General features: G+C 40.0%; 1 protein-coding gene across 1 annotated transcript; it reads left to right on the forward strand.

Annotated features, from left to right (window-relative positions):
* Positions 1–9,679: 9,679 nt before the first annotated feature.
* Positions 9,680–11,195, forward strand: LOC147432745 (uncharacterized). Its single transcript, XM_086491980.1, has 3 exons — positions 9,680–9,984; positions 10,121–10,798; positions 10,910–11,195. The coding sequence occupies exons 1-3, from the start codon at positions 9,680–9,682 to the stop codon at positions 11,193–11,195; spliced, it is 1,269 nt and encodes a 422-aa protein (XP_086348106.1).
* The last annotated feature ends 2,515 nt before the right edge of the window (positions 11,196–13,710 follow it).

The following is a 13,710-nucleotide window of genomic DNA, read 5'->3' on the forward strand; positions in this document are numbered from 1 at the left end:
GAACACATCTTAAGGATAGTATGAACCTGATCAATGCTTACAATGATACAATAGTGTAAGCAAATGTAAATACTTTATTAAATGAAAAAAAATGTTTGTCTTATAAGACTAGTTCTTTTTTTATTGTGCACAAGTTTAAGGAGTATGTATGCTTAAAATCATGTTTGTGATGACGACGTCTCTCAAACACCAAGTAGAATTTTTCACTCTGCTTTGGGAGATGAAATGGACGCAAGAGCAAACATGCTTGCGGTAGCTAAGTCTCCCAAGGACCAAATGGATTAGTCATCAATTCTAGAATGACTTTGTAGGGCAAAAAGGATCCTCTTCCAGCTAAAAAACATAGACTAATGACTAAGACTCTATCTCCTCTACCTCATAGTCAAGGACGACTATGATTTCAAGAGAGAGCTAATGTCATATAATATAATATCTAGCTATCCCAAATGATTTTCTCATATTAAACTGATCATTTAATATGGGAGAATAAATCAGAACAAGAGTTAGAATATAGACATGTGCTTATGGATCTGTCTCAGTACAGAACCAAAGTCAAAAGATACAAATTGAGGTCTGTCAAAGAGCAATGCTAGCTAATGGAGCTTGAAATACCTTAGGGTTAGCTTCATTAAAAAACTCCAAAGGTTAGTGTTAAAAGTCCTTAGACCTAAGACCTTAGGCAAGCTAGGGCTGAGCTTGAGGTGGGAACCCGACCAAAGCTTAAGGTGCTTGCCGTGCTTGCTGACTAAGGTGCTTGAGGTGTTTTTCATGCTTGATGATTAAGGTTATTGAGGTGCTTGCCATGTTTTATGACTAAGGTTCTGGAGGGGCTTCATGACTAAGGGGCTCAAGGGTGCGATGTTCCCAAAGTCAACATGCATCCCTACACAAAGGGGGGCGAGCCCTATAAGTAGGTGCATCAGAGAGAACACACACATACTCACTCAAGGCAAGACAATTCCAAAGAGGAACCATGGACACATGTCAAGCTCCTTCCCATGTTGCCCTCATAAGGTGCCTAAAGACTATTGGTTGATCTCTAAAGGGGTCCAGTGAGATTTTACTTTTTTTAAATAATTATCTAGTCATTACCAAGTCCTCTCTCTCAAAGGGGTAAGGAGAACACTTGTCCAAATGTTACCCTTATTGTTGGATATGCACTAAGCAGGTGATTGGCTAGGCTTGCACGGGTCCAATCAAATTCAAGGATGAGCTACAAGGAGGGGTCGACCAAAGCAAGCTGGGGGTGTGCTTCGAGGTATACTCTCTCTCACGCACCTCATATTCTCTTATTCTCACTTTGTGAAAGTGCAAGAACTCCATCTCCTTCTCCAAGCTTGAGAAGTTGAGAGCCTACACCAATAACTCTTGGCTATGGAATGCAAATCCAACCAAGATCCATGCTTCAATGCTATGCTAGCCATCTTCTTCATCTCCATTCCTATGTTACTATGCTATATTAAGATCTATGAGTAAGGGTATGAGAGGACACTATTTATTCCTTGTAAGAATACTTCTTCTTCCTTTTCCCTACCCTCATTCCCTACTAGATCTCTCACCTTTGAAGGTGTTTGAGGGCTTGGGACTAAGGTTGAGGACAAGTTAACGCTTTCAATTAGCTAAGTTACGGGCATAATTGTGGTGCATGAAGCTCTCTATCTTAATTGCACCATCAAGGTCTCAAGGAACAAAAAACTTGTATTGTATGAAGTCTCTGTTTATGGGAGAAGCTATAATACAAAAGCCTTTTGGAGGGGGGACCGGCTCCACATAAATCCGGTCGTCAACTATTGTCAAGTTCTCTAATTCTCTTTCTTGCAAAGTATTGTTCATACCAAGTTGAGTAAGTAAAATGATTATGTTGCTACCTCTAATCAAGTTCACCGTCTATTTTCTCAAAGTATTCTCACTATAGTTTTCTTAATTCCGCTATTCTCAATGTTCATAGTCCATTTCCATTACATGTAGCTTGCACTCCATACTCTCTCACATAGTGATAAGAAAATCCTTTTGAAAGATCTCACTTTCATTCATCTAATGAATTTTAGCATCTTCACACATTGCTAATATGCACTCTTTGCAAATTGATTGCATGCTGATCTCTTTCCATTATGGTGTCATCTTTACACGGGGCAATTAAGAAAAATGATTCAAAAGTTTAGCATAGTGCATCCAAGTTCGAATAAAATAGAATTCTTGCATGTTACACAATTCACCCATGTTACATTCCATGCATGTCACATAATCAAAGACACTGGTGAAACCATGATAAGCTTATCAAATACATTTCCTCAATCTTCCCAACCATATACATTAAAAACATGTCACACTTGAAAATCATGTGCTAAACCATCAAAAGGAGATATTATCAAAGACATTAGCTCACATTTTGATTGTTAATCATATTAAAAAATGTTCACTTTGTTTTCTACTCTTTAGAGACGTGTGTGCGTGAGATGTTATCAAAGTCATTAGTTCACATTTTGATTGTTAATCATATTAAAAATGTTCACTTTTTTTGTACTCTTTAGAGACATGTGGATGTGTGTGTGTGTGTGAGAGAGAGAGTGAGAGAGAGAGAGAGAGAGAGAGAGGGGACATGTGTGTGTGTGTGTGTGTGTGTATGTGATAGAGAGAGAGAGAGGGGACATATGAACTTTTTTTTTATAGATGAATCGATATTCTTCTTTCAATATGTTTAAAAGAAAAGAAAGCATTATGTTGTGAATGAAACACAATTTTTCAATGAGAAATTTATGAACATGATAGAGAGATGAATCACACGATAATGACTAACTTTTTAACATAGATTTTTTTCGTTTGTGTATGGTTACTGTGGTTTTTTTTTTTGGCTTGTCTATAGCTATGATCAACGTTATGAAGAGATAGTTGACAAATATTTATGACACTCACTTTTTTCTTTATACATATATTATGATTTTATACAATATTTTCTGACAAAAAGAAACAACATGGAAATTTTTATATAAGATACTCTCCACAACCATGTTACTAACCAAGTACTTTATGTACATATGCCACATATATGGCTAAAAGCATGCTTTGGTGGTACAAAAAGGATTGTCCTAATTGACAACACCTTTGACAAATCTTTGAGCTACAATTTCTACATGTCACATGAAAAACTACCTATCATACTATGTATCAGTGGATAGATCTTCAAAAGGAGAATCTAAAAACACAAGGTCCAAAAAGCTTTGACATAAACTACAAAAATTTACCAGTCCCCACTTTTTCACCCTAAGGGGTTTTCAATATGTCAAAGAGTTATAGAACTACATGTAGAAAAGGGGTATAAAAATGAAAACTTGAAAAAAAGTTACATGTTTATGAAGGAAGTGGATGGGTCTTTTAATTCATGATGAAGAGGGGTTTTATGGAATACCTCTTGAACATACGTGCTATATATATTTTTGAAAGGTGAGCCCCTTGGGTCAATATAATGATACTAGTGTTTCGGCGTTTACGACATAGTACCCATAGGGTGATCCAATATCTACAACAAGGACACCATCTTCCTAGCATAACCAAGGTCATGTCCCTGTGGTAAGCACAATTCCATATAGTGGCTAACACACACACACACACTCATTGTGTGACGCACTATCCCGCTATTCTCGTGTACTATGACAACATACGATATGCTACCACACAACCTACACATGAACACAAGATGTGTGGTATGTTACCCTTGTGTTGTTGCACATTGTGATGTAGAGTACACTCCTACATGACCCTCTCACTCCCTCTGTCTTGTTGATGTACTTGTGAAGTGTATGTCTATGTGTGCGATCTAAAACTAAGATCCCATGGACCTACTAGGATTTTTTATTTTCTCGGTTAGGCCAACGAGGATCATTATGTTTCTCGGTAGAAAAATCGGCAAAAGAAAAAATCCCAATGGTGGGTTGTTAGGTACCACTCATGCCTTAAATGTGATCATGTAAATTGTTATTATGTGAACAACGCATTGTGATCACACGAAGTTTCACATGAGCAAGTGATTTTTATGTCCTTGCTGTCATGAAGTTTTTTGCAATGGGCACCTTGCATTAGATATCACTAGCAATGCAAAGAACGAGAGCCTCTCACATGCATCTTCGGGGGGTGGGGGGGGGGGGGGTCAATATATGTACAACCTAGATACATCACATGCATTCAAAGCTTATTTATAAGACGCGATTAGCAGTGATATTTTGAACAATAAATAGGACCCTTTTCCAACTCACTCGGTAAATTTTTCTTCAACACCCTTCTATGTTTGAAAATGTGAAAAAATATAAAATAAAGAAATCCCTAGTTTTGAACCCACATGAGAGGCTTGTTTTTAATTGTAGTGACCCCCTCCCAAGGACATGCATGAGTGTCTTGCTTTGGATCATGATGCGGCACACGCAATATCCAATGGTGCTTCACATTCTATCATTGTCTTTCACCTACTCATTGTGGAGTAGAAAATGGTCTGGCATAAACAATGTGTCATGGGTCTTATCGTCCAAAATATAGAAATGAGTGGTCTTATGAATCTCACCCACCACTCAGCACACAAAAGAGACTTGAACAGGTATGAGTACATGACTTGATCTCATTTTGTAGCTTGCATGCACAATTTTTGAAAGGTTCACTAGAAAAAACCACAAACAATATATGTACACCCTAGATACATCACATGCATTCAAAGCTTATTTATAAGACGCAATTAGCAGTGATATTTTGAACAATAAATAGGACCCTTTTCCAACTCACTCTGTAAATTTTTCTTTGACACCCTTCTATGTTTGAAAATGTGAAAAAATATAAAATAAAGAAATCCCTAGTTTTGAACCCACATGAGAGGCTTGTTTTTTAATTGTAGTGACCCCCTCCCAAGGACATGCATGAGTGTCTTGCTTTGGATCATGATGCGGCACACACAATATCCAATGGTGCTTCACATTCTATCATTGTCTTTCACCTACTCATTGTGGAGTAGAAAATGGTCTGGCATAAACAATGTGTCATGGGCCTTGTCGTCCAAAATATAGAAATGAGTGGTCTTATGAATCTCACCCACCACTCAGCACACAAAAGAGACTTGAACAGGTATGAGTACATGACTTGATCTCATTTTGTCACTAGAAAAAACCACAATTTCATCAGAAAGGTTCTACAAATATATATTTTTGATTGCTCTACTTGCCAGCTATGTTTGATGAGGTTGACTAACCTACTATCAAACAAGGATGTGAAACTCCTACTTGCTGAACAATAAGACCTTTTGTTTTCTTGCTTATGCCTTTGTTCCATTCACCTCCTATGTTCCATTCACCTCCTATGTGTCAACACCAAGAAAAAACCATCACATTCACCAAATAGGATTTTTAGCACTCCTCACTTGGATAAATTGCAAACCTTTTAATGCCATATTGTTTGCAAGCTTCAAGTGCGTACACACTTCGTTTCATGAAAGGTTGGGCTTTGGTCTTTAAAGCTTGAAATGTGTACTTAGATGAAGTTCTTAGACTCTGGACCCAATATATATATATATATATATATGGAATCCAATTTTTCATGCTCGCACAAAGCACATTCAGGTGCATTACCACTATCTCAGGGAGAGGCTCTCAGTAGGAGAAGATCCACTTGCTTATGTGCCGAAAGCATTGAGAAGAACATTGAAGCATTAAGAAGTAGTACGAAGCACTCAAAAGTAGTCGTAAGTACTCCGAGGCACTCTAAAGCACTTTCAAGCGCTGCGAAGCACTTTGAGACATTTTGAATAAATTCAAAGCACTCGAAATGATTGTAAACCACTTATGAGGCACTCCAAAGAACTTGGAAGAATTTTAAAGCAGTGTTACACACTCTTAGGCACCATGTAGAAGCACTGTGGAGTAGGATGAAGCACTATATATGAAGCATTTCAAAGTAGTTTGAAGCACTATGAAGAACAAATCAGAAGTTTTGAATGCTCGGACTGGCATCTGCTTAATGAAGGTCCCCCACCACTATATTCATATAAGCTCGGACAACAATTTGAAACTCATTCTCTCCCCCGCCTTATTGTTCCCTAAAATTGACTAACTCTCGAAAAAAGTGATGTCCGAGACACCTCTTTTTGGAACCATCACTTGACCATCCTTCATTCTAGCTTAGGAGATGCGTTGGGGGGTAGTGAGGTGCAAGAAACACGCCACAGTGACATTGTTGAAAGAGTGTGCGGTGCAGTCGCTGTGGAAATAAGGGAGCTACCGCACGGACGTTTTTGCGCAGGTGATCTACCCCTGATCTGTTGGGAAATCGCTTACGCGTAATTATTTTACCCCATCGCTCGAAATGATTGTAAACCACCTTTGAGGCACTCCAAAGCACTTGGAAGAATTTTGAAGCACTATTAAGTAGTGTTACACACTCTTAGGCACCATGTAGAAGAAGCTGAAAGCACTTAAAAGAACATTGAAGCATTAAGAAGTAGTACCAAGCACTCAAAAGTAGCCGTAATACTCTGAGGCACTCTACGCACTTTCAAGTGCTGCGAGCACTTTGAGACATTTGAATAATCAAAGCACTCGAAATGATTGTAATCCACCTATGAGGCACTCAAAGCATTGGAAGCCTTTTGAGCATTATTAAGTCGTGTTACGCACTCTAGGCACCATGTCGAAGCACTGTGGAGCGGATGAGCACTTATATGAAGCATTTCAAATTAGTTGGAAGCACTATGAAGAACAAATCAGAAGTTTTGAATGCTCGGACTGCATTGCTAATGAAGGTCCCCCCACCACTATATTCTAAGGTCGGCAACAATTGAAACTCTTCTCTCCCCGACTTCGTGTTCCTAAATTGGCCAACCTCTTTGAAGCCTCGAACAACGTGATGTCAGGGCACCTCTTTTTGGAACCCCACTGACATCCTTCATTCTAGCTTAGGAGATGTTGGGGTGTAGTGAGGTGCAAGAAACACGTCATAGTGACATTGTTGAAAGAGTGTGGGTCTGCAGGCCCTGTGGAAATAATGGAGCACCGCACGGACTTCTTTGCGCACGTGATCTACCCCTGATTTTGGGAATCGCCAATGCGTATTTTTTTACCCCATCGCAGGAGGAAGACTTTACCCCATCTCTAGGAGGAATAAATTTGAGTTCGGACAGTGGGTGAGGGCCAGATTTCATTGAACTTACCTATTGCATGAGCTGAGTCTATTTGTGGCGGTATCAAGGTCATGTACATGTCATCCATGATGTCGCAAGCATTAATCAAGTGGAAAGATAGAAGAAGATAGCACTTGGGAAAACATTAGCGTTCTTAAGATGAAATTTTCCACTTTTGTATTGTAGGACATAAATGCTTCTAAAAGGAGGAGTAATGTCAAGAAAAGGGCCAGAGGTCAGGGGCCAGACTCAAAGGCTCAAAGGTACCTTTATAGAGGGCAATCGATGGGTAGAGAGTTAGAGTTCTGGCTCCCTTTGATCTTAGACTCCACATGCTCTTTCCAAACACACCTTCTCCATTGAGCCTTCATGTAGGCACACAATGCAAAGAGTGAGAACCTCTCACACGCATCTTGGAGGGGGGGGGGGGGGGGGGGGGAGGGATTCACTATATGTACACCATAGATACATCGCATGCGTTCAAGGACTAGTTATAAAACCCCTTAGCTGTGAATTTTTCACCAATAAATAGGACACTTTCCTAACTCAATCTATAATTTTTTCTTGAATACCCTTCTATATTTGAAAATGTGAAATAATATAGAATATAAGAAAATCCCTACTTTTGAACCCACATGATATGTTTTTTAAAAATTGTAGTGACTCCCTCCCCAAGACATGCATGCAGTCCCATTGCATGTATCTATTTATACTACCTACCTTGACTTCCCACAGCACAGAATTGATTGTCTTATTGTTAGCTCCATTGAGAAAGGCCACCACACTTGAAGCGTATGGAGGTTCTAGCCATCACGTTACAATTTCTCTTGTGTGATGTCCCTCTTCATTAATGTGCCAACACCATGTTTGCTCTCCCTTTCCATACCTAGGTTTAAAGATATCGGCTCATGTCATCTCAATAGTAGTAAAATTGAAGATTTTGGCAACAAAAGAACATTGAGTGTCTTGCTTTAGATTGTGATGCGGCACAGGTAATACCCAGTGGTGCTTCACATTCCATTCACTGCCTTTCACCTACTCATTGTGGATCGAGTAGAAAATGGTGTTGCATAAACAACGTGTCATGGGTCTTATCATCCGAAATATAGAAATGGGTGGTCTTATGAATCTCACCTGCCACTTAGCACACAAAAGAGATTTGAATAGGTTTGGTTACCTAGCTTGATCTCATTTTGCACCTTGAATGCATTATTTTTGAAAGTTTCACTGCAAAACCCACAATCTCATCTAGAAAGTTCCACAAATATTCTTTTTAATCGATCTACTTGCCTCTTGCTCTTGTAGCATAGAGAATTAACATGTCTATTAGTGCAAATCTGGAAACCGCAAAGCGCATAACCATCCACGTTGTCTAATAATTCCCTTTTACACATTTGATTGAAGGTTTTCTTAGAGTCCACGGGTTGCATACAATACTCACAATTGGAAGTCTTGTGATCTTTAAAATTTCACACAGATCTCAAAGAGTATGAGGGAGATGTTTATGTCCGGATGTGCCTGCTGAAATCTCATATGAAAATGCTTCTGTAAACAAAAGAATCAACATCACACATGCAGTTAGACACTACTTCAAGCACACATTGCTTTAAGCACTGAGAAGTAGTGGAGAAAATTATAGAGCGCATGTAGAAGTAGCTGAAAGCACTTAAAAGAACATTGAAGCATTAAGAAGTAGTACCAAGCACTCAAAAGTAGCCGTAAGTACTCCGAGGCACTCTAAAGCACTTTCAAGTGCTGCGAAGCACTTTGAGACATTTTGAATAAATTCAAAGCACTCGAAATGATTGTAAACCACCTATGAGGCACTCCAAAGCACTTGGAAGAATTTTGAAGCACTATTAAGTAGTGTTACGCACTCTTAGGCACCATGTAGAAGCACTATGGAGCAGGATGAAGCACTATATATGAAGCATTTCAAATTAGTTGGAAGCACTATGAAGAACAAATCAGAAGTTTTGAATGCTCGGACTGGCATCTGCTTAATGAAGGTCCCCCCACCACTATATTCATATAAGGTTGGACAACAATTTGAAACTCATTCTCTCCCCCGACTTATTGTTCCCTAAAATTGACTAACTCTCTTTGAAGCCTCGAACAAAGTGATGTCGGAGACACCTCTTTTTGGAACCACCACTTGACCATCCTTCATTCTAGCTTAGGAGATGCATTGGGGGGTAGTGATGTGCAAGAAACACGGCACAGGGACATTGCTGAAAGAATGTGCGGTTTGCAGGCCCTGTGGAAATAATGGAGCTACCGCACGGACTTCTTTGCGCACGTGATCTACCCCTGATCTGTTGGGCAATCGCCTATGCGTAATTATTTTACCCCATCGCTAGGAGGAAATGACTTTTACCCCATCTCTAGGAGGAATAAATTTGAGTCTCCGACAGTGGGTGAGGGCATCCGCAAGTTCTTAGCCTCTGGAGTCTGGACCCAATATAGATATATAAAAGCTGTCGCCTGTAATTTCTTGTGTGGAAAGTTAAAACATTGTCTCTCTGCAAAATGAAGAGACAGCGTTTGATGGAGGGCGAGGCGCAGCAACTGCAAAACATAACAACGGCCACTTCACCACCGAGAATAATAACTGCAGCGCTCCCACATTCGACCTCATCCTCATCACCTTCAACTCCCATCATTCAACAACGTGCAGGTCATGACCATATCTTCCTGTCTGAAGATCTTCTAGTCTACGAGTTGCTCCCGAGTCTCCCCATTAGAGAGTTGCTTCGCCTGCGTGCAGTTCATCCCTCCTTCACCCACGCCATTGCAACACTCTTCGGCCCAAGCCTTAATCCTCAGCCCAAGCCGTAAGTTATTATACTCTTGCATTTGCAGTTTACTACAGATAAGTGCAGTCCAGGTTATTAACGCTAACTCTCTCTCTCTCTCTCTCTCTCTCTCTCTCTCGTCATGCGTTTCTCTCAAAGATATATATGCTGGCAGGCCCATATTGCACCTGCCATGGTTTTACTGCATGGTTGATACTGCAACCCAAGGTACCCTCCGTCGTCCTCAATACGACACCGTAGCATTTGACCCAGGCTGCAATACATGGCACTGGTTACCACACCCGGCACATCGCTCCTTGAACAAAGATTTGCATCCCAGTCGTGTCCAGCCCATCTGCAGTTTGGGGAGTTTCGTCTGCTGGGAGTACATTCTTGATCATAGGCCATTTACAAGTGTCCACTTTTTAATCCTCAGCAACCCCTTTACCGGTGACAAGGTGACTTTGCCACTCTCTACAAGGAGGTACGTTATGAGTGGATTTGGAGGTGAATTGCGCTTGGAACAAAGTAATGAGACTGGTCGTATTAGCATCATTCGTGTATCACCTCGGGAACCTGCGCACATGATCATAGATCGATACACGCCTACTGACCCAATGTGCCAGCAATTGGTGCTCCAAGGCCGTTGCATACAGAATGTACTAGAGGCATCCATACCGTTGCACAATAACATTCCCCATGTCTGTTACTACCATCAAGGCACACTTGCAACCTTTTATCACATGCACCATCACATCTTGCCGGAGTTGTCTCTGTATGAAGGATCACATTGGCGCCAAGTGCGCATGCCCGACGACTTTACCAATTCACAGAAAAGCATGCTAGATGCTAGGTATGAAGTGCTTCAAATGGATGCCGAAATCTTGCTTTTGGTATTTAAGCGAAATCCAACGTGCAAGAAAAGTCGAGTTTTTGTGTACAAGTACGACTTTGAGCATGGAAGGTGGTTGCGTGTCTTTGACGACTATACTCTCATAGTCTCTATCCCTTATTGGCGAAACTCAGAGTGCATAGACTTGCATGCTGTTGCGCGAGCTAACATCCTGGTGCTCTCTATCGGCGATCAAATAATCCTTTGCAACCTTGTTTCAAATACTTGGAGGTCATTGCCCCCTTGTTACAACCCTACAACTGGAGCAAGAATTCCTATTGTCAAGGTGGCATGTGCTCTAGATCCTACATACAGAATAGAGCCGGTGGCATGTGCAAAAGAATCTTCAAAGGAGTAAAGCCCATTAGTAATTTCAAACTTAAAGTTGTTTTTGTTTGGTGCTAGCTGCTACAGCTCTTGCAAGTATTTTGATAATTCTGACTTGTACACTAGCCCTTCATACTGGTAACGCTTTTTGGTTTTGTTTTGGCCTATCTACAATGTAAGGCTTTGTTTGCCTTGTTAAAGTGACATGCCTTTTTCATGCATAAAATAGAACATTCAATGGAACAAATCCAAGTTTGAAATTTCTATGATAGGAGAGAATAAATTAAGTAATTTTGTTTGAATATGTACACTAATCCTATGAGGGTAGGGTTAGTGTAGATGTTTATGTGCTCCTTTTAGCGTATATGTAACATATCTCATTGGATATTAAAAGTATCGATTTTATCAAAATTATCGACCAAATATTCATCCCAATCTTGAACATTTAAAACTTGCAACCCAGGTAATGTTTATCAGTAGATGTATCCAACGTTGTAATCATATTTAGAAATAGATTTTGGTCCAGGCTATATGTCTAGTTTTGCTAACTGAATTAAAGATGGTAAGTGATGTGCGTACTAGTTAAGTATGTTGAGTTTTTTTGGACAAATGACTTGATTGTATGCACATATATTACAAAAAAATATTGTGCCTTGGTTAAACTAATTATATAGTGTTTACCTATGGCCTTCAAGATTATTGACAAGATAAACTAAAAATAATAGGTATCTCTCATGTTGAAGATTCGCCGGCTGCACTTCAAATAAGTGTTTCTACATCCAATCTTCCCAATGTTGAGACCTAGAGATTAGGAGGGGGGAAAAAACGTTCTAATGATAGATAAAAAATAGACGTCTCCATTTTTGTATGAGGCGTTTGTAATTAAGCTGAGATAAGATAAGATAACCAAAAATATGGAAAGATAGGTTATATGAGATCATAACGTTCCTCGAAATAGAGAGAAATCTAGATGGAGTTTTCACAACAAAAAGAGCTGAAATTTGAGCCCGAAAGATCGTCCATGATCAAAAAACAAACGTCTATATTTTTCCTTGAGAGTCTTTTTGGGATCAAAGAATGGAACTCAAAGAAAAGAAGTTGCCAATGCCACACAATAATTGCATGGGCTTTTTCTTTGGACAATACTCTCTCTAGTGGAGAGATTTAAAATATATAAGAAAAAGACATCCTTACAAACAATCCATGCTCAGAATGAGCCATGGAAACCAAGAATTATTGGGGGATCCATTGGCTAACAAGGGAACTACCATGCCACTACCATAATACGAGAGAATATAGATCTAAAGAAAACACCCACAAGGAATTAGAGGAGAGTATATTAACTCATTATGGGGGGAGCTTCACAGCTCCATCACCAAAAAAAGGAGTCTCCACCAATTGCACACTCATGTCTCTCCCTTTGAATGGAGTTAGCTGTGTGAGGAGTTGCAGCCACCAATAGGAATCCTAAATTGGGTTTCTAAGGAGAGCCGTGTATCTTGGCAGACGATGGTGCAACTAAAAATTTCTAGAGCTAGCAATGGATCTAAGCCAAGCCAAGGTTGTATATAGGTGCATATATGCCAAAGCACAATAGCAAGTATGAGGGGTCAGTACAGTGAAGGGTATCAAGAGTTGCATGGTTTTTTGGATTCAAAAGTTTTATTTTGCGTTGGAGGTAATATAAGCGATAATAGGCACGGCAATGGTGTGTCATCGATATACGTGTGGAAAGCGTATATATATTTGCTACTTGTTGGGGGTCCCATCGTTGCAATAGCTCCAATGACCAACAAAATTATCAATCCGGAGGGATGAGCTACCCGGCTAGGGCATGGAAACACTCACATGGTTAGTGAGCTAATCGTGGCAACACAAATGGTTAACTCTACGAGGTGAGCTTCTCGGCCTATGGAGGAGCTAAGCCGCAATGAAGGTCAATCTCCATATCCACTTCTCTTCACCTCTAATCAACCCAATCACACATACTACAATTGCAAGACGCACACAACACTAATCTTATCACAGTAATCGCAAGCACACACACATAGATCTATCGAGCACCACACTCCAATCAAACCTACATGCACACACTAGCAAAAGAGGGCAATTACACAAGATTAGAGAGGAATTAACCACTAATTAGTGTAGATCTAGCTAATCTAAGCATCATAGACAATCATAAGAAGCATGAGAGAGACATAGGAAGAGAGAATGAATCATTGATTAGTGGTAATCAAGTCTCATGAGCAAGGAGAAGCTCAAGGACACCATAGCCATACACCTCAAAAGCTCTTACCAAAGAGTGCTCTCAACAAATGACTTGAGAACCCTAATTTCTTTTACACGCTGCCTTATATACCTAGGTTAAAAATATGCAATGTCCGGGCGCCCAAGGCCTTTAGCGCTCACCACTTACTGAATCTGCAACCTAAGCACAGTAAGTGACCTATTCTTTACAACTTGGAACTCCCATTGAGCCCGTAACACATTAGAAATATTACAATGGTTTCAAATAATTCGGGAATTTACAATACGTGACCATT

This window comes from Adiantum capillus-veneris, chromosome 20 (assembly GCF_014529385.1).
Source record: "Adiantum capillus-veneris isolate H3 chromosome 20, ASM1452938v2, whole genome shotgun sequence".
In the NCBI taxonomy this organism is placed as follows: domain Eukaryota; kingdom Viridiplantae; phylum Streptophyta; class Polypodiopsida; order Polypodiales; family Pteridaceae; genus Adiantum; species Adiantum capillus-veneris.